The sequence below is a fragment of the Sphaerodactylus townsendi genome, linkage group LG13, assembly GCF_021028975.2.
Source record: "Sphaerodactylus townsendi isolate TG3544 linkage group LG13, MPM_Stown_v2.3, whole genome shotgun sequence".
Lineage (NCBI taxonomy): Eukaryota > Metazoa > Chordata > Lepidosauria > Squamata > Sphaerodactylidae > Sphaerodactylus > Sphaerodactylus townsendi.
Window position 1 is genome coordinate 8,362,382 of NC_059437.1, and position 20,111 is coordinate 8,382,492.

General features: G+C 45.6%; 1 protein-coding gene across 1 annotated transcript in view; it reads left to right on the forward strand.

Annotated features, from left to right (window-relative positions):
* The window catches only part of TENM1 (teneurin transmembrane protein 1), a 652,843-nt gene that overhangs the window by 422,053 nt on the left and 210,679 nt on the right, over positions 1 to 20,111 (forward strand). The window contains exons 10-11 of the mRNA XM_048514741.1: positions 10,153 to 10,338; positions 17,201 to 17,347. Coding sequence (XP_048370698.1) covers positions 10,153 to 10,338; positions 17,201 to 17,347 — 333 coding nt within the window. The remainder of the gene's footprint in view (positions 1 to 10,152; positions 10,339 to 17,200; positions 17,348 to 20,111) is intronic.

Genomic DNA, 20,111 nt, shown 5'->3' on the forward strand with positions numbered 1-20,111 from the left:
CCTTGCTTGGGTCTTGCAAACTGAAAGCCGTAGGTTTTCCTCTCCTTTTGATGCCTTCAGCTTTTCTTAGTATTATTATGTGTGTGTTTTCCCATTGAGTCTTGTCTTCTCATAATGTGATCGAAGTGTAATAGCTTCAGTTCGGCCGTTTTAGCTTCTAGGGAGGGCTCAGGCTTGATTTGACACAGAACTTGCTTGTTTGTCTTCTTGGTGCTTCATGGGATCTGAATGTCGGTACATAACATCTCCAAAGAATAGCCGCTTGCTATTTTTATTCATTTTGCTACTGGGGTTCGTTTTCAGCGATCACTCTGTTGATTCAGTCTGTTAAAGCTGCTCTAGCTCTATATAATGATGTCTTCAAGGCTCGGTACCCCCCCAAGGATTCCTGCCACTTCTTGCTTTCCCCACTGCAGTGGAATATCCCAGCAGAGATAGAATTTGAGCCTGGCTCTGCCACCCACTCAGACCTTGTATCGTGATTGAGGAATGAGGCAAACTGATCTACGCAGGAAGGTTTGCTTTTTCAAACTGAACAAGAAAGACGTTTAATTTAAAACTGTTCCTGCTGAGTTAATTATAAACTGTTAACATGGAAATGTGAGATGTCAGTTTTGAGCAGTACTTGCCAAAGGAGGAGGCCTGTTCCAGATCAGTTTTTTTTTAATATTACGATACACACTAATAAATTTTTGCAAGAAATGCTCAGCTCCCGGTTTTAATTTCAAAATCCTCCTCTCAGTGCCACTGTAATGTGATTAAATTAATAATCAATTCATAATCATCCTCATTATTTTGATTTTATACCCCACTCGTTCCCATTGAAGTGGGCTCAAAACGGTTTAAGATAATAGTGATATAATGCAGTTTCATAAAATGTAAATATGAATAGTAATAAAATGAATGGTCTAAAAACAATCACAGTCCTGTCAAGCTAATTCTTCGACAAACTGTTCTCTCCATCCCTCAACAGCAGAGCCCTAGCAAGGGGGAACTGCACCCGGGGCACATGTGTGCCTTGCGCCCCGCCACAACCCTGACTGCCCCCACCATGCCCCTGCCCCAGCACGCGCCTGGTGCAAGACGCCCCCTGTCCCTTGTGCGCTACGCCACTGCTCAACAGACACCATCTGCCAGTCCACAAAACCTTTTTTGCCAGCTCTCTGCTAGCATGGATTGTTTTGAGCATGCTTCTTACTGGTTTCTGTGTTGCTGGGATAATTTTCACTTCTCTTCCTTGTCATGTCCTGTTGAAGCACAGCCACACATCTGAAACAACGACAGCACAATATGCTAACAGAGTTGGTCGATACCAGCCAGATTATTTCCAATTTGGATTCAGACCAGATTCAGATCAGTGGGCTCAGACTGGCCGAATTCCAAACCTTGCAGATTCGGACTGCCCCGAATCTGTGGGAAAGTCCGAGAATTTTGGATTTGTTTTTATTTCTTGGTGTTTTTCATGTTTTGGCCTGCAGGGGGCACATTTTTAGACTTATTGGCACCAACAATTCAGGGTATCATCTGGTGACTGTCCTGATGATACCCTCCATGTTTGGTGCAGTTTGGTTCAGGGGGGCCAAAGTTATGAACCCCCAAAAGGGGTGCCCCTATCCCCAATTGTTTCCAATGGGAGCTAAGGAAATGGGGCTACCCTTTTGAAGGTCCATAACTTTGCCCCCCCAAAACCAAACTACACCAAACTTGGGGGGGTATCATAAGGACAGGCACTGGATAATACCCTGAAATTTTGGTGCCAATAAGTCTAAAAATGCGCTCCCTGCAGGCACCCCCAGAAATTTGTCCAAGATTCTTTGTTTTGCAGTGACTTAGCTGCATTGCTGTCAATGGGCAATTTGTGGTGGAGGGCTGTGGGGTGCACATTTCTGAAGGCACAGTCACAAAACTTTCAGGGCATCTTTAGGAGAGTCTCTGGATGACACCATCCAGGTTTGGGGGACTTTGCTTCAGAGGGCAGTGGGAGATGAGCCCTACCATTTTGGGGTCCCATAGACTTGAACCTCAGTACCAGCCTCAGTACCAGTCAAACTTCCCCAATCAAATTATTTCAGGAGCAGCACTGAAGATGCCACAAATCTCTCCCCCCCTTTTCCACTTCCTTTATAAGTGCAGTTACTGCCAACTGTTTGTCTTCCTTTTTAAAAGAATCTAGTGTCTCATTTTCAGAACTTTGTGCTGCTAATGACTTACCACTTTCTGAATTTTGCCAAAATAGATATTACCCTCTTCTAGGTGTTCCTGAGCCTAAAGGTGAAGTATCGGATTAGATGTAAGACGTGAAAACGCTCTCAGAAAGCAATTTTGCAGAACCTCCGTTTGGCTGAAGTTTAAGAGAACCCATAACCCAGTGATGGCGAACCTTTTTGAGATTGAGTGCCCAAATTGCAACCCAAACCCCACTTATTTATCGCAAAGTGCCAACCCGGAAATTTAGCCTGAATGCTGAGGTTTTAGTTTAGAAAAAGCCGGTTGGCTCCCTCTTCCTCCGCCCCACCCGTTTGAGCAGGGGCCAGCCTGCTCTAGCCTCCAGCAAGTCCCTTGCACACCGCTCTGTGCCTCTCTAGTATCTCTGCCTCCTCTGCGCCCCCCCCCCTCGGGCAGCAACCACCTGGAGCACAGGCACCAGGCCCGCCAGCCGAGTCCTCCCTGCTCACCGCGGTGCACGCATGTCGTGCTCAGTGGCCTAGGCCAGCCTAGGTGTGTCTGGGGTGTGTGTGTGATTTTCCGCCCCCAACATGACGAACTCTGTTGCGCATGCCCACAGAGAGGGCTCCGAGTGCCACCTCTGGCACCCGTGCCATAGGTTCGCCATCACTGCCATAACCCATCCCCATATTGTACTTGTGCCATTATTTTAGCTGAAAATAATTTTTAACAGCAGACGGGATTAAATTGCCACCCCTGCTGAGCGTAAAGCACAGTAGAAGCCTTAACAGACCTTGGAATTTAAAGTTTAATGGCTACCTGGTAAGTGGACCATGAATGATTCCCAGAGAAAAGAATCCCATGATGTTTTAAAATGTTGATTTGTTCAGCAGAGGTAATTACCAAGGTACCACTTATAACTAGGAGGATGCCCACCAAAAATGACGACCTTCATCTTAGAGATTTAATTAGGGGTTTTGGAAGCTATTGTGATGATAAAAAAATATCCTAGCCATTACAAATTATTCTAAGACTGATCTGCAACTGAGAGATTAATAACACATCTTTCTTGCACGTTGATTTCTACAGTTGTGATGTTTTCCGCATACAAATTAAGGGAGTGACAATGTACAGTATTCCTGAACCAAGACGCACTTGCGGTTGGTATAAGTTTGCACAGTTGACAGCCTAAAATTACCCCCCACAGCCCTTGTATTTGTCAGTAAATTAACATTTTAATGGAAAGTGGAAATCACCTTTCACTATTTTATGCAATAATTTTAGCCATATTCAATGGATATCTAATGAATAAAAAGCGGCCTTCAAATCTACAACCACTGCATGCAGATTTGTTGTACCAGGTAGCAGGGATCCCTTGTGCATACCCAAAGATCAGATGGTCCAGAACACAATATTGCTCAAAATACTAATATGTCTTGCAGCTCTGAAACCAGTCTGATCTCCTGGCAGCATCTGGCCTTTAATCATCCAAGCTTCTAATTCATTTGCTAAATATCTATAATATAATTAAGATACCATGTCCAAGAAATTATATAATCAGGTTGTAATTACTTACCGCATTTCTCTTTGAAACAGGAAAAATAATACTGAGTTCTCTTATACATATTGCTGAACTCCATTGGGCCTGGTGACTTGACATTTTAAAAAAAATCGAAAGAAGGCTCATTCGCTTATAGTCCAGCGCTTAGATCTGCCAACGCAGCCGCAGATTCCCCCTATAGAAAATAAACATATGCATGCATGGCAGGATTAACATTTTCAGTGTTACAAATAAAACTTGGTCAGCTTTTTGTTTGTATTTATGTACTTCATACATTTATATGAGGCCTTTCTGCCACAGCATTCAAGACAATTTGTAACTTCAAATAACTCCCACTATACGAAATGAAATGAAAAGGGACAGAAAAAGGGAAGCAAATTTAGGCACTAATGCTCAGATCATGCAAGCAAGAGTCCTGCATGAATTTGTGAGGGGTGTGTGTGAAATTTCACCCACCCCCCAGCTGGTCCTCCTCCCTAAGATGTCTTGGCCTTAACCTTTCTTTTATAGCATCTGCAGCATTTCCCGCTTTTTCTGTTTTCTTGCCTCCCCGCTAATCTGTCACTTTCCTTCTAGTCAGTACTGGCCCAACCACTAGGCTAACCTACACTGGCAGATTTTGAGGAACACCAAAAAGGTGAGAGGAACCTCCTGTTTCCCGTGTGTCTTTCTGGTGGCCAGAGGGGAGCTGCCTCTCACCCACCATCCTCCTTTACCTTCTTCCTCCTCTCCTCCTGATGGTATCATCAAGAGTAGAATACAGTGTCTCCAACTATTATTCATGTGTGAATTCCCTGATGCAGGCGCCATTTTCCTGATTTCTCTGGTAAGAAGGTGGTCCCATTGTTGCGAGAATGCCCATCTTCTGTAGCTACTGTGAAAGGACCTTGGAGGATTTTGTTTTGAATTCCTAGTAAGTAAAATGTTCATTATAGACTCCCCCCCCCTTTATTGAATGGATCAGGTGCCAGATTTACAGTTTGTCTAGGGCTCCAAAAATATTTGGACTTGCTCTGCTTCTAGACCTTCATTCCTTCTTGTTCATTCAACTTTCCCCTCTGGCCCCCATGTGTCCCTTTGCTTCACTGTTCTTTCCTGCTTCCCTCCCTCTACTCTGGTGTTGTTTCCTACCCTCCCATCATCCTCTTTGTCTTTGCTGACTGCTTGTTTCTTCTTCCACCCCAACTCACTCTATTGCAGTCATTTTGGCTTACCTAGTGCCGTGATGGAGAACCTTTAGCACTCCAGATGTTATTATTATTATTATTTTATTAAACTTATAGGTCGCCTATCCCCGGCCTATAAGACTACGGACTACGATTCCCATCAGGCACTGCCTAGTGTCTGTAGTTGCCTAGGTAACCCAAAAAAGGTTGTAGAGATCTGTTAAGGTAATCTAGAATAGTTAACGTTTGTAGACATATTTTCTCCGTTTGTAGAAATATTTTCCCCTTCCGAACATGGCCTCACTGTGCAGAGTTTTTAATCCGCACTTTGGACAAGGTTCAGAATTAGGTATAATGTTCTATAATGACCAAATTAAATGGCTGCTGCAGCAGACAGTTCTTGGGGAAAACAAGCAAACGGTCGGTTGATCCCAGGCTGGCTGATGAAAGACCTTCACAGCTTTCCCCATCTCATGTCTCACGATGCAGCCAGGTACAATACCTGCAGGTGGAAGTAGCTGCAGAGAGAAGGGGCCATAGAGCTTGTCCAGAGCAGGAAAGCGTTGGAGGGATGCTAGAGAATGTGATGAAATCCATCGTGCGTGTTTTACTTTTGTCCCCAATGTAACAGGGAAGATATAAAGCTATAAAGATGGGTTGTCATTTTTTTTTTCATTTCTTCCAACCATTTGTTTTTGGGGTTTGTAAGCCCCTGGTGGTGCTGGGAACCTTAAAACAAAGGTTAAAAAAACCTTAAAACAAAGGTTTTAAGCAGCAGAAAATGACTGGTGGGAGAAATCTAAAAGTGGTTGGGCAGGAGAAATGAGTCATCTCTTGAGCTTTGCACGGCAAGCGGGCGACGATTTTAAGCTGACTTGCCAAAAAAGAATCCCTATTTTAGCGTGTTCCCCAAAACCAGGTTTGGGCAGAAATAAAAGGTTCTGAAGGCATCTTGGGGGGGGGGGGGAAGCTGTGGAGACTTCTTCCCCAAAATGCCCCTGGGTGACTTTCATGCTCTGCTTGTGGATTTCCTTAGGCCAGTGATGGCGAACCTTTTCGAGACTGAGTGCCCAAACTGCAACCCAAAACCCACTTATTTATCGCAAAGTGCCAACACGGCAATTTAACCTGAATGCTGAGTTTAGAAAAAGCCGTTGGCTCCAAGGCACACATTACTCAGGAGTAAGCTTGTTGGTAGTCAGTGGCTTTGCTTTGAAGCAACCGTGCAACGCTTCGAATGGGTGAATTACAACTCCAGAGGGTTTAGAAGCAAGCCCCATTGCCAGCAACTGAGCTTACTCCCAGGTAAAGCATTGTGCTTTATTCATCCCGTGAAAATCAGTGGGGTTTAACAGCACTTAACAGGGTTACCTACATGTCATGTGGAAAATTGCCCCCCACACCAGGTCAGCCTAGATGTGTGTGGGGGGGGGGGCAATTTTCCACACACCCCATGACGAACTCTGTGCTTGCGTGCCCACAGAGAGGGCTCTGAGTGCCACCTCTGGCACCCGTGCCATAGGTTTTCCACCACTGCCTTAGGCCATCAGGTTGAATATGTTGGGAACCATGGTGCTAGAATTGATAGATCTTTGATTTGACCCAGGAGGGCTTTCGTTTGTAAAGTTCAGCAAATTTTACATTTTGGGGGAAAATACAAAGGGAAAGTAGTAACCTTGTCAATGCTAAAATCGAATTGGGGCCAAAATTGAATATATTTCTAACCCAGCAGATTTTTAAACGTATCACTAAAATATGAGTTATTCCAAACATCCTCAATGTTTGCATAAAGTGGGGAGATCTTTTGTTGCAATGAGCGTATAAGATTCGTGTTTTGACTGACAGGCTCAATATCTCCAGGATGGAAGAAGGACCACTATCTAAATTATGCAAGAATTTAAATGCAAGGTTTATGCTGAGAGAGGAGAATTTGATCTTGCATGTTAGATTCTCTTTGGTCCTTTTAAAAAAAACCTTTCGATTTATCAGCAACTCAAGATAAAAACAGATCACACCCATTCCGAAATACGGAATGATGGAGTGGCCATTCATGTCGGTAGGTTTGGTCCTTGGCCTGTATTCATTTCAACAGCGGTATGTCATGAAGAAATACTTCCTCAAGCCAAAGTGCATCTCTCAGGAAACTGTTCCTTTCAGTCCTAGATTTTCAGTCCTTATCCTGCAGAGTTGCTAGAGAGTGTTTTTCAACGAAGTGCAGGCAGAACACAGAACAGAAATGACAGGCCTCCATGGAATTCCTCTTTCAATTTCACCTTGCCCATGTCCTGATTAGTGATTCCACCAAAATCTGTATTCCCTGGTTCAGAATGTGAACTTTGCTGTTCATAATGCTCATCTTCAGTGCGAGCTTGAGTTGTATGTTGGATATCCAAGACAGAAAGGAATTCTTCTTTGTCCTCCTTTCTACCACCATTACCAGTTACCTTGCTATGGCTGTTGAAATGGTAATACCAGCTATACTCATCTTCAGTGCGAGCTTGAGTTGTATGTTGGATATCCAGGACAGAAAGGAATTCTTCTTTGTCCTCCTTTCTACCACCATTACCAGTTACCTTGCTATGGCTGTTGACATGGTAATACCAGCTAACTGACTAGATAGAAATAAGGAAGAACATGTATTTATTTATTTATTTTATTTATTTATATTTCAAACTTATAGGCCGCCTCTTCCCCGAGGGGCACATGTAATGTCATGTCAGACATCCTGAAGACTGCATTTCACGTTCCTGCTGTTTTAGACACTGATGAAATATTGTTCAGTGCACTGGGGAGAAAAGAGAAGCAAGGAAAGAGAGATCCTTCACCCTTCATAGCTGGTTGGAGTTGTTGCCATAGCAAAGTATGTGAGTGGGGCTAGGACTATGAAGGGTTAGGGGCTTTGGAGAATATTCTGAACGGATTAAATATCTCAGAAAATGTTTAATGTTCTGAGCATTTTCTTCTGTTGCTCACAATTTGCCTTCCTGACTCAAACATTGGTAAGTTCTCCTGTAATTAGGGTTGCCAACTCTGGGTTGAGAAATATCTGGAGACTTTGAGGGCGGAGCTTGGAGAGGGTGGGTTTTGGGGAGGGGAGGGGAGGGGAGGGGACGGACCTCAATGTAATATAATGGCATAAAGTCTACCCCTCAAAGCAGCCATTTTCTCCAGGGGAACAGATTTGGGTTGTCAGGAAATCAACTGTAATTGCTGGAAATCTTCTGGAGGCTGACAATCCTACCTGTAACTAACACTCACACCATCTATTTCTCTGGCCCTTTCTGCACGGGCCTTTTACAGCACCCTGGGGACGGCAAAACGCCGTCCCGAGGGAGCTGTTCACATGGGGGGCGCAGCTGCTTCACAGCCGCGCTGCCCTTGCTCCTCCCCAGCGGCACGAAACCTCCATTTTCCCATTTTGGAAAATGGCAGCTTCCAGCTGGAAGGCGCCATCCCTCCCCCCCTTGCCCAATCGACTTACCGTCCCTGAGACCGTCCGGCGCGTCGCCGAGGCCTGGGGACATGCCCTCTGCGACTCCAGAGCACAGGGCAGGGGGTGTGTCCCCAGGCCTCGGTGACACGCCAGACAGTCGCAGGGACGGTAAGTCGATCAGGTGAAGTTGGGTCAGCGTCATGTACGTCGGCCCGACCCCCAGCGTGGCCGTGCGGAAGCGGCCACTGTCTCTGGCAGTGGTAGCCAGTGACATCAAGGGGAGGAAGGAAATTGCACATTGTGGTAATATCAGGGGATCAGGGGAATTGAATCGGATTTTGTGAAGGTTCGACATGAGGTGACTATTTTTAGCAGCAGTCTTGGGTTTGTAATGCATTCTTCCACTTCGAATGGGAGGGGACATGAGAAAGCAGCAGGTCTTGGCCCTTTTGGGCTCAGGTTTAGCCTTTACAGAAAGTTCTGAAAAGAAATGACAGCAGCAACAACCTTTATTAGGCATGTAAAATAGGCTCTAGTACTTTACCAGACGTTTGTAATGTACAAAGCAAGAGTAAGATCAAAACAAAGAGGAACTGTATCTAGCATTAGACGTTGCTGATAGAGTTCCATCACTTATAAGAAAAATTTTGCTACTTTTTCCAATGGCATAAAGTCCACCCCTCAAAACAGCCATTTTCTCAAAGAGAATGGATTTAACAGAAACCCCACAGCAAAATTGTCAAAGTCTCTTACAGATTTGTCTAGGGTCAGCCAAGGAGAGGATATCTCAGACAGTCGAGTATAATGTGGGCAAGAGTGTCCACTTGATTTTTACAGTGTGGACAAACCCGATCCTGGAGAGGGCTGAAAAGAGAAAATAAGTCCTTTTTTTTGTCCTTTATTTCTAAAATAATTGTCAAAAAAATAAGCTGCATTTGAATCAGTAGCATCCAAGATCCACCTTGATTATTTGGGGTTACTGCTTCTGGGGTTAATAACAGAACATGAATTTAACTTTATTTTAGTTTGTGTCTTGATTACTGTGGACTGCTTGTCAGTGTTATATATTGATACAGTGTGAAAATGAGTTGGAATGATAGACTTTCCTGTTATTTTAAGATTCATTCTTAAACATCTCCATCATTATTGACCACCATATCCTGTTGCTTTCTTATAAATGAGCAACTGTTAGGGTTACCTACTCCATGTTGGGAAATACCTGGAGGTTTGGGGGTGGAGCCTAACGAGGGCGGGGTTTCGGGAGGGTCTACCTTCCAAAGCAGCAATTTTCTCCAGATGAATGGATCTCTGTCACCTGGAGATCAACTGTAATCGCAGGAGATCTACCACCACTTGGAGGCTGGCCACCCTAGCAACTATATTTTGAAGATGAAAAAGATGAAGACTCCCTTAGCAGCTGGTTGCTGTGGGCTTCCTGGGCTGAAGATGCCAGTTGCAGATGCAGGCAAAATGTTAGGAACGAGATCAACCAGACCACGGCCACACAGCCCGGAAAGCCCACAACAACCAGTTGAGTCCGACTGTAAAAGCCTTCGACAGTCCATTAGCAGCGTTCCTTAGGAATTTATGTCTGCTGTGTTGTTGTTGTTGTTAGATTTGGTGTGTTGTTCTTGTTTGATTTATAGACTACCCTTCCCGAACTGAAGCTGGGCTCAGGGCAGTTTATGTACATGCTAGAGCATGACCATACAGCCCAGGAACCACACAACACCCCCAAAATGCAGCTAGTCGTTGTGGTTTTAATTTGTTCCTGTTAAAATGAAACCTGTTTAGTGTGTGTGTTTTCTGTTTTTCATCTCTTGCAGAGCTTTGCACTCTGGAGTGCGGCAGCCACGGTGTTTGCGCAAGAGGGATGTGCCAATGTGAAGAAGGCTGGGTGGGCCCCACATGTGAGGAGCGCACGTGTAATTCTCATTGCACTGAACACGGGCAGTGCAAAGACGGCAAGTGCGAATGCAGCCCTGGATGGGAAGGAGACCACTGCACCATTGGTAAGATCAGACTGTGCGCAGTTCTGAGGAATTCTTTGGCAGTAACACTCCTGGAAATAGAAATTCTTCTGGAAATTCTTCAGCCAAGTTTGGATTTGGATAAATGGGTTGCCTGGTGAAGTCACCAAATACATCCCAATTTGAAGTTGGACTCGGAAAATATAAATGAAGTGGGTGGAATTACATATTCCTTCCACTTAAGTTGAATCCTGCGACCCCCTTTTGCTAAATCTTCCTTCAGAGGGAAAGTCTTCCTTCAATGCAGGATGACTTCTTCTGATGGAGAAAGGCTTCCTCTGATGAATGACTTGGTGGAAGGAGTCATAGTATCCAGCACATTATACAGGGAAATGTTTGGATTGCATCTGAAGCAAAAAGCTGAATTCCACAGCACCGATAATAAAAGTTAAGCCATTTGCAGCAGTGAATTTGCTGGTTGTCCACCTGGGAGGGAGCTGAGGTCAGAAAGAATAGTGCTGACTGAAAACCATTTTTATCTGTCTGCCACCTTTTCCTCCCCCACCCCCCGATGCTGCTCTTGAAAAAAACTATTGAGCTCTTCAGTGGTGTACCACCCCAAAATAGCGCCTGGGACAGTGGGGGTGGAGGGTTGGAAGGAAGTTTGGCTGGGGGTGGACGCAGAACAGATGTGCCCCCATGTGATCCAGGAAGATGGTACCTGGGTTAAATGACTCCCCTGCCCCCCAGGTATGTCATTGGAGGTCTTCTAGTTTTAGTTCCCAGATGTTCTGTGGCCAAGGCCAAGAGTCCACACTGCAAGCTAGTGACTCTTCTTCCTCCAATCTTGCTGACATATTTTAGCCCCTGTATCAGGCATGAGTCTACTTGTACCAAAGAAACAAACAGGATTTTCAGGGTGTGAGCTTCCTATCGAATAATGATTTCTCAGTCTTTATATCCCAGTCAAAAGGTTGGAGTAGGGTCGGATTAAGCCAGTGTGGGATCTGTAGCCTATTTCTTAAAGGGGCCTTGATTTTTTTAAAAAAATGTGCATAAATATTAAAACATAAATTATTTACTTGTATAATAAAGGAATTCGTTTTTTTAAAAAAAAATTCATTTCCAAGTAGATAATATGACAAACGTCTGACACATCTGTAATACTACCAGTTACAGATCAGCAAGTATATACAGTCAAACCAATACTGAAAAATTTGAGGTCAGTCAAGCCTAAAAAACAAGGACTGTATAAATAGGGATACAAGGCAATGAGGTATAAGCAGTTAGTTTGAGTATAATTTCAATAGATACTTCATAAACCGTTCATAAAGATATATTGTGATTATTTAACTGGATATGAAGATAATAAACAAACATATAATGAGAGCATGTCATAAACATTGTCCATGAGGCACGAAACCTGCAATAGTCATATTGCGTTCCAGTCAGTTGAAAGAGTCAGTATCACCAATATTCAATGAATAAAAAATATTAAGACGAATTGTGGTAGTAGACAGCAGTAGCTCCAGCAAGTGATGAAGAAACTACGGCAACAGCAGCCACATTCGCAGAACGCGTTGCGCGCTAGTCTATGTTTCCAACAGAAATTTCTTCAGTGAGTTCAGGTAAATCTATTAGAAATAGAGATTGAATTCTCTTATTGTGTGTTTAGCTAAGTAAAGCAGCATACAGCTTCTACATTCAGTGAATCAGCTAGTTACAAAGTTACAATACTACCGGTACTAGTTACATACAGGTAGCAATTTCAAATGTCAACAATAAGAAAACAACACTGTCAAATTTACATTTTCTAGAGTCAGCGTGAGCTTCCCCAGTGTGTAAACAACAGTGTTGCCAGATTGTGAGAATACATCAAGATGCTGATTTCACCAGACCGCTCACAAACATTCAGTGCGGGGCCTTTGAAAATGCGAGGCACGTAGCATATGCCACTTGTGCTACTAGGTTAATCCGACGCTGGGTGGAAGGGGTGTTGCAGAGAGGGAACTCAGGTATTACGTGCATTGTAATCGGCTTGATAACAGCAGATGAGAAATGCTCAGGGGCAGAAAATTAGCATCTGTAGCGATCTCAGCCACTGGTCATATATTTTGAGAGGAGAGACCTACGCCTGCAGCATCTTACTGCTGCGTACCTGTATAACTCAACTGGGGCAATAATAGTTCAGTATTTCATGAGAATGGTATTTGGTGTCAAATGGCAATAAAACACACCCAATAATTATGGCCATTAAAAATAACTACGAGCATCTGTGTTTATGCATGCCGCGTTGCCAGTAGAAATATCTTCACCTGGCCATTGAAATAATGAGATGAGATTTGTGTTATCTTTCATCCCTATAAGTAGAGATAACCACCTTTTAAAATACAGCAGCGACACTTTTCTCTTAATCAACAGATGGCAAATTAATAAAGAGTTATGTATTGTCATTTTGGTACATAAATTCCATTGGCTCCGTGCTATTTCTTGAAAGCTACTCGTTTCAGATAAGCGGTTAATGTGTGAGCTCAAAAGGGGTAAAATGAGAAGATGCAAACCCTTCATGCAGCGATATGCTTGTTCTGTTGCCAGGTGTGTGGGGTTTTTTTTGTTATGTTGGTTTGTTGTGGGGCTGTCGCTTTTTTTTTTTTGCCTTCATCTCCCAGTGACCCAAATCTACAAAGCTGAAGTCCAGCTCTGTTGGCAGAAACAAGGTTGCTGGCCATGGGAAGGATAGGAGTTACTGGTCAAATAAGATGCGCAGGACAAAGTTTTCTCTGATATAAAATTTGGCCACAGGCCAATTTTGATTGATTACAGCACAGGTGTCAAACTTGCGGCCCTCCAGATGTTATGGACTACAGTTCCCATCATCCCCTGCCAGCATAATGCAGAAAAAGTGCAGAGAAGGGCAATGAGGATGATTGAGGGACTGGAGCACCTTCCTTATGAGGAGAGTCTGCAGCGTTTGGGACTCTTTAGTTTGGAGAGGAGACGTCTGGGGGGGATATGATTGAAGTCTATAAAATTATGCATGGGGTAGAAAATGTTGACAGAGAGACATTTCTCTCTCTTTCTCACAATACTAGAACCAGGGGGCATTCATTGAAAATGCTGGGGGGAAGAATTAGGACTAATAAAAGGAAACACTTCTTCACGCAACGTGTGATTGGTGTTTGGAATATGCTGCCACAGGAAGTGGTGATGGCCACTAACCTGGATAGCTTTAAAAAGGGCTTGGACAGATTTATGGAGGAGAAGTGGCTCCCAATCTATGGCTACCAATCCCGATCTATGGCTACCAATCTTGATCCTCTTTGATCTGAGATTGCAAATGCCTTAACAGTCCAGGTGCTCGGGAGCAACAGCCGCAGAAGGCCATTGCTTTCACAACCTGCAGGTGAGCTCCCAAAGGCACCTGGTGGGCCACTGCGAGTAGCAGAGAGCTGGACTAGATGGACTCTGGTCTGATCCAGCTGGCTTGTTCTTATGTTCTTATGTAGTCCATAACATCTGGAGGGCCGCAAGTTTGACACCTATGGATTACAGGCAAAGGCAGCATAGGCAGAGCATAAGGGGCAGGTCCTAACACTGGCCAGCACGCCTGCTGAACCCAACCGACAGCTGGAGAATCAAAGCAGCAAGTTCATGGGAGACATCTGGGCCTGATGGATATCTGCTTGCTGCCTGGGGGTATGGGCCCATGGACAGCCCACTGCCTGGGCATGCTGCCACAGCCCGCCACTCTCCCAAAACCTCTTAGGAAGGCCCCCAATAATGGGGAGGCAGGCACACAGATTCAACCTCCCCCCAAAGGATCCATCCTCATGTGTGGGGTCACATGCAGAGGTGGGATCCAGCAGGTTCTCACCAGTCCCCGAGAGTGGTTTACTAACTATTTGTGTGTGTGCCGAGAGGGGGTTACTAATTGGGTCCGCTTTTCTGTCTCCACGCCCTCGCCTCCCCGAGAGGCATCCTGCCTTTGAACGTGAAGGTTCCATATAGCAATTGCGACTAATAATTTAACTCCCTGAACTGGGTTAATCCCTTCCAGGTACCGCAATTCATTGATTCTCAGTCTTTCGTACCTTTTATTTCACCAGTCTCTGTCAAAGAACCTGTGTGTTTCACCATTGCTGTGTTCAGATTTGTGAGTTGGGGCATTTTCTATAATGTGATGATGATTTAGAAATGACCTGGGGCAAAAAAATTGGGGGGGGGGTCGTGGTGGGGTGGCTGCCCATGGGGGGGAGGGCATCCAACTCAGGTTTTGCCCAGGGCTCAGGTTAGCCTAGGTACGGCTCTGCCCCCTTTGCTGAGGGTGGGCTGGCGAGGGAACCTGTTACTAAAATTTTTGGATCCCACCACTGGTCACATGTCCCCAGGTGCATGTCAGCTGGTCACATGGGGAAATGGAGAATCGCCCCCCACACGCCCCTGTGCCCCACCTTGCTGGTGGGAAAAGTGGAGTATACTCCACTTGCTTTTCTACCATCAGATCCTCTGAAGATGCCAGCCACAGATGCAGATGAAACATCAGGAGAAAATGCTACTAGAACAAGGCCATATAGCTTGGAAACCACACAACGCCCCAGTGATCCCAGCCGTGAAAGCCTTCGGCAAAGATATTGTAATGTTCGCACATCAGTGTGCATGTTGCAACACAATATGCATCATTTTTAGCCCAGACTTCAATTATTCCAAGCGCTGTCCTTGTTCTCCTCATTCACTTCCTGTCCCGGCCTTGTGGCTTCCTGCTGACTCTTGCTCGGGATGGCCCTTGTTTAGACAGCTTCTACAATGACAACTAGTTCCCATTGCCTTGCTAATAGAAGGCCTGTTCGGAGTGCAGTACGAATGCTGATATTTTTCCAGACGCAGCTGCTGGCTCAGAGCTTATTGCCAATATTTGAGCTCACCAATCAATATAACATAATTAAGGTGCTTCAGAAAGCTGCAGCCAAGCTTAGTTAGAGCACATCTGCTGGCTGGAATGCAAGCTGTTCGGAGAATATCGTGGGAGGAAGAAGAATCCAACCAATTTCTGGCATGGAAGCTGCCAGTCTAGGCACAGCGAGTTGGGAGCAAGCCCTATGTAGCCCAGTAGACAGTGGTGGGATCCAAAATTTTTAGTAACAGGTTCCCTCGCCAGCCCCATCTCAGTAAAGGGAGCAGAGGCATACCTAGGCAAACCCGAGCCCTGGGCAAAACCTGAGTTGGATGCCCTCCCCCCCATGGGCAGCCACCCCACCACGACCCCCCCCCATTTTTTTGCCCCAGGTCATTTCTAAATCATCATCACATTATAGAAAATGCCCCAACTCACAAATCTGAACACAGCAATGGTGAAACACACAGGTTCTTTGATAGAGACTGGTGAGATAAAAGGTATGAAAGGCTGAGAATCAATGAACTGCAGTACCTGAAAGGGATTAACCCAGTTCAGGGAGTTACATTATTAGTCACAATTGCCATATGGAACCTTCATGTTCAAAGGAAGGATGCCTCTCGGGGAGGCAAGGGCGTGGAGACGGAAAAGCGGACCCAATTAGTAACCCCCTCTCGGCACACACAAATAATTAGTAACCCACTCTCGGGAACTGGTGAGAACCTGCTGGATCCCACCTCTGCCAGTAGGCCTTACTTCATGTTAAATATCAACAGAACTGGGCGGCACGTCACGCAGTCAGGTTAGCAGCTGCTGTGCAAGAAAGTCCAGAGCAATTCCCCCACAACTGTGATCCTGTAGCTTTGTGTACTAGTAGTATCTGCCCTGAACTGGATGGCCCAGGTGAGCATGATCTCATCAGTCTTCAGAAGCTAAGAGGGGTTAGCCAAGCTTAGTATTTCGATGGGAGACCACCAAGGAAGTCTCGGGTCACTACACAGAGGCAGGTGATGGCAAATCACCTCTGAACATTGCTTGCCTTCACAAAGAACCTTTATTGGCATAACAACATTATATACACAGATCCACTTAACCAAGTAGAGGGAAACTAAAATAAATGTACAGGTAGAGAAGGCTGATGTTCAGGATTTGCTCCTAAAGCGCTGTTTTATATACAAATCAAAAAATTTGGTGACTGCATCGTTTGCATCGCTACTGGGGCTGTCCAACAGAAAGGTAATCTTTTGCAAGTCAGATGCATACTCTTTTTTGAGTAGCAGGGGTGACAAGTATTTGACTCTGGGTACTGTGTAAAGTGGACAATAAAGTACAGTATGGTCTATAGAGTCAATACAATTCCCGTTGCATGTGCATAGCCTTTGGAGGCAATGCTTGCCTTGAAAAACACAAGGAGTTGCCATAAGTCAGCTGCATCTGGGCAGCACTTTCCATCCCATTAGTAATATCCAGGTCAGCCACACTGAGCTTATCATAAAGAAGTAGCAACCCCCTTAAAATTAAGGGTTTGGATCCTGTGTCTTGCTCAGTAACGTAGCGCCAACAGGGTGGGGGCGGGATGCCCCGGGTGCACACCGGTGCATGGGTGTGGCAGGGGCGTGGCAGGGGCGCTGGACGTGCACGTGCCCTGGGTGCCATTCCCCCTCACTCTGCCCCTGGTCTTGCTTCCAGTTGTGCTCTGCCTCATCCACTGCAGAGCGTTTCCTTCTGGCACTAGGCGCTTTTCAGCTCCTTCAAAGGCACTGGGCACTGTCTGACTAGTGCCAGAAGTCTTGTGTGAGCAGAAGTGACTTGCACTGCAGGAACATTTTTGGGCAGCAGGGGGCAGCCTTTGCAATGGGCAAAGAGAAGCACAAGTAGAAAAAAGGTAGAGGATCCAACTCCAGGTGTTCTGGGCCCGTGAACCACTTTAACTTTTCACCAAGAGTTTTAAAAGAAATCTCCCGCACCAAAGTTTATTTGCTATTTCATGCCTGCGCGTCTCTCTTTGTGTAGATGGCTGCCCGGGTCTGTGTTATGGAAACGGAAGATGTACCCTTGACCAGAATGGCTGGCATTGTGTCTGCCAAGTGGGCTGGAGTGGAATGGGATGCAACGTTGTCATGGAAATGATGTGCGGAGATAGCATGGACAATGACGGAGGTACGGATCCCATTTACACCTCTTGAATGTAGTGTGAGCAGGTCCTCTCTGTTATTGTTCGATTCTGTGTCTTTATTCAGTGTCATTTTTTCCCCCTTGGAGCGTGTATAGCAAGCAATCTACTTGATTTGAATATATAGCAATCTATAGTTATATCGGTTCTCTCAAGTTGTGTGTGTTTCGCATCTGCGCGTGAAGAAGAAGAAGAAGAGTTTGGATTTATATCCCCCCTTTCTCTCCTGCAGGAGACTCAAAGGGGCTTACAATCTCCTTGCCCTTCCCCCCTCACAACAAACACCCTGTGAGGTAGGTGGGGCTGAGAAAGCTCCGAGAAGCTGTGACTAGCCCAAGGTCACCCAGCTGGCGTGTGTGGGAGGGCACAGGCTAATCTGAATTCCCCAGATAAGCCTCCACAGCTCAGGCGGCAGAGCTGGGAATCAAACCCGGTTCCTCCAGATTAGATACACGAGCTCTTAACCTCCTACGCCACTGCTGCTCCTCTTCTTGTTACTCTTCTTCTGGACCGATATTCTCCTTTAAAGAAGAGCATTACTAATCTTTGAGCACACACTCCCTGCACTGTGTCACTCTGCAGAGCAGCAATTTAGCCTGTTTGTTCTGGTTGTTGTGATAATGAGCGCTCCCTGCCACCCATGCCGCAGCACCTCCGTGCCCTTCACGCTCATATAGATACCGATAAAGATATGGATACAGTTTTGTTGCATAGCTTCTGGCTAAACTGTTTCTCCAGCGAAAACCCCGTAACAGATGCGCAGCCACGGAGTGCTCAGTTGAGCTTGTGGAGTGCATCTGTGTCGTGCTGGCAGGTTTTGCCGAGCGCATAATGCTGGCATCTTCAACCGATGCCCCTGGTACTGTTCGTCTCTCAGTTTGCAGCGAGATTGCCACGTTATTTCCTGCGCTCTCTCCTTTCCTCCTCCCTCCCCCTCTCCGTCGTTCCAGTGGCATGGCTGCCATGTGTTCCCTTTTAGCGCAGAAGATAACCCTTCAGATTAACTGAATGGATAATTCCTCCCCTCATCTGCCCAGCTGTTGTGCACAAAGTAACACACACACACACACACACACACACAGAACTGCCAAAAGCCTGTGCTGAATTCTGCCTCTGACTAGGGCCTCGGGCTGCCTGAACAGACTACAAGTTGTTTGCGTGGACAGCGTGTCGCCGCTAACTCTTTTTCAGCACAGCACATTCTGGCTCAAAAATAAATACGCATTTGTCGTGCCCGAGCCCCCGAGCAGAAGTTCACTCTGTTTATTCCTGACATTCTTGACAATGCAAGTGGCTTTTAGAGAAAGCCGAGAAGCATCTTAGCATTGGATCTGAACCGCAATACAGCTGCTGAAATGGGCACATCTGCATGCCTCTCCCCATCGTAGGCCTCCTTTGACCCCTCCCCGTCCACATTTGATTTGTCCCAGGAATACCACCCGTTTTTTTGCAGATATTTTGTCAGATGCTGCCATTCAGAATGTTTTTTGTGGAACGCAATGTGCATTCTAGGACAAAGGCAGCCGAAATCAGGTCTGGTGGCAGATCAATGGGCAGAGCCAGCAGTAGACAGGGACAGGTTTCCTGCATTTCCATTCAGGTGTCCAACTTTTAGCTTTCTCTTCGTTTGTTGCAATCGCAGATCAGCCAAGTTTGACACACGGACAGTTATCAGCACACTGACCCCCAATAAAATTTGAAAGCCGCGTAATAGGCAATAGTTCAGACATAATAACACGTCATAACCAGCTGCTTCCACATGAAATGTAACAATTGTGTAACTGCGTCCCTCAAGTACAGCCTTGTAAAGTAAAGTTTCCCCTTCAGTCGGGTCCGACCCTGGGGTACCACTGCAAGCGGTGTTTTTATAGGCAAGCCGTTTTTGTAGGGTAGTTTGCCATTGCTTTCCCCGACTATTCTTTACCCCCTAGCGATGAGCTAGGTACTCATTTACCAACCAAGAAATGGATGGATGGCTGAGTTGACCATGAGCCAGCTGCCAGGATATCTGACCCACAGGGGGCTGGAACTCCTGACTGTGTGAGTGGCAGTGCAAGCACTTAACCACTATGCCACGTGGCTCTTACACAGCCCTCGTACATGCTTGCAAACTTATACTTAAAGTAAACCAACTGAAAACAGCCAATTGCCGCTGTCAAGGATTATGAGCTTTATGTCCATCGCTTTTTAATTCAGAAAAAGCAAAGTGCACCAACAAACTAGGAATAAAAGAGGGAGAAAGCATACTAACTTTTAGAATTCAAAATTATTTTAAAAGTACCAGGAAGGGGTCTGTGTGTTTTAATGAGGTATACACTTGAGGGCCAAACTCAGTGATAAAGCAACTCTGGAGGCTGTAGGGGGGAGTTGAAGACTTGTGGGAGATGGGCCAGGCAGGCTGTTTAACCCTTTGTCTGATAATCATAATCCTCCCACACCTAAGTGGAAAGGCGGATGAGAAGGTGTGATGCGGAGCAAACAGAGGCCCCTTCCGTACATGCAGAATAATGCACATTCAATCCACTTTCACAATTGTTTGAAAGTTGATTTTGCTATTCCGCACAGCAGCAGCGGTGTAGTGGTTAAGAGCAGGTGCATTCTAATCTGGAGGAACCGGGTTTGATTCCCCACTTTGTTGTGTGAGTTGTGAAGGCTTATCTGGGGAGTTAGCCTATGCACTCCCACACACACCAGCTGGGTAACTTTGGGCTAGTCACAGTTCTTCTGAGCTCTCTCAGCCCCACCCACCTC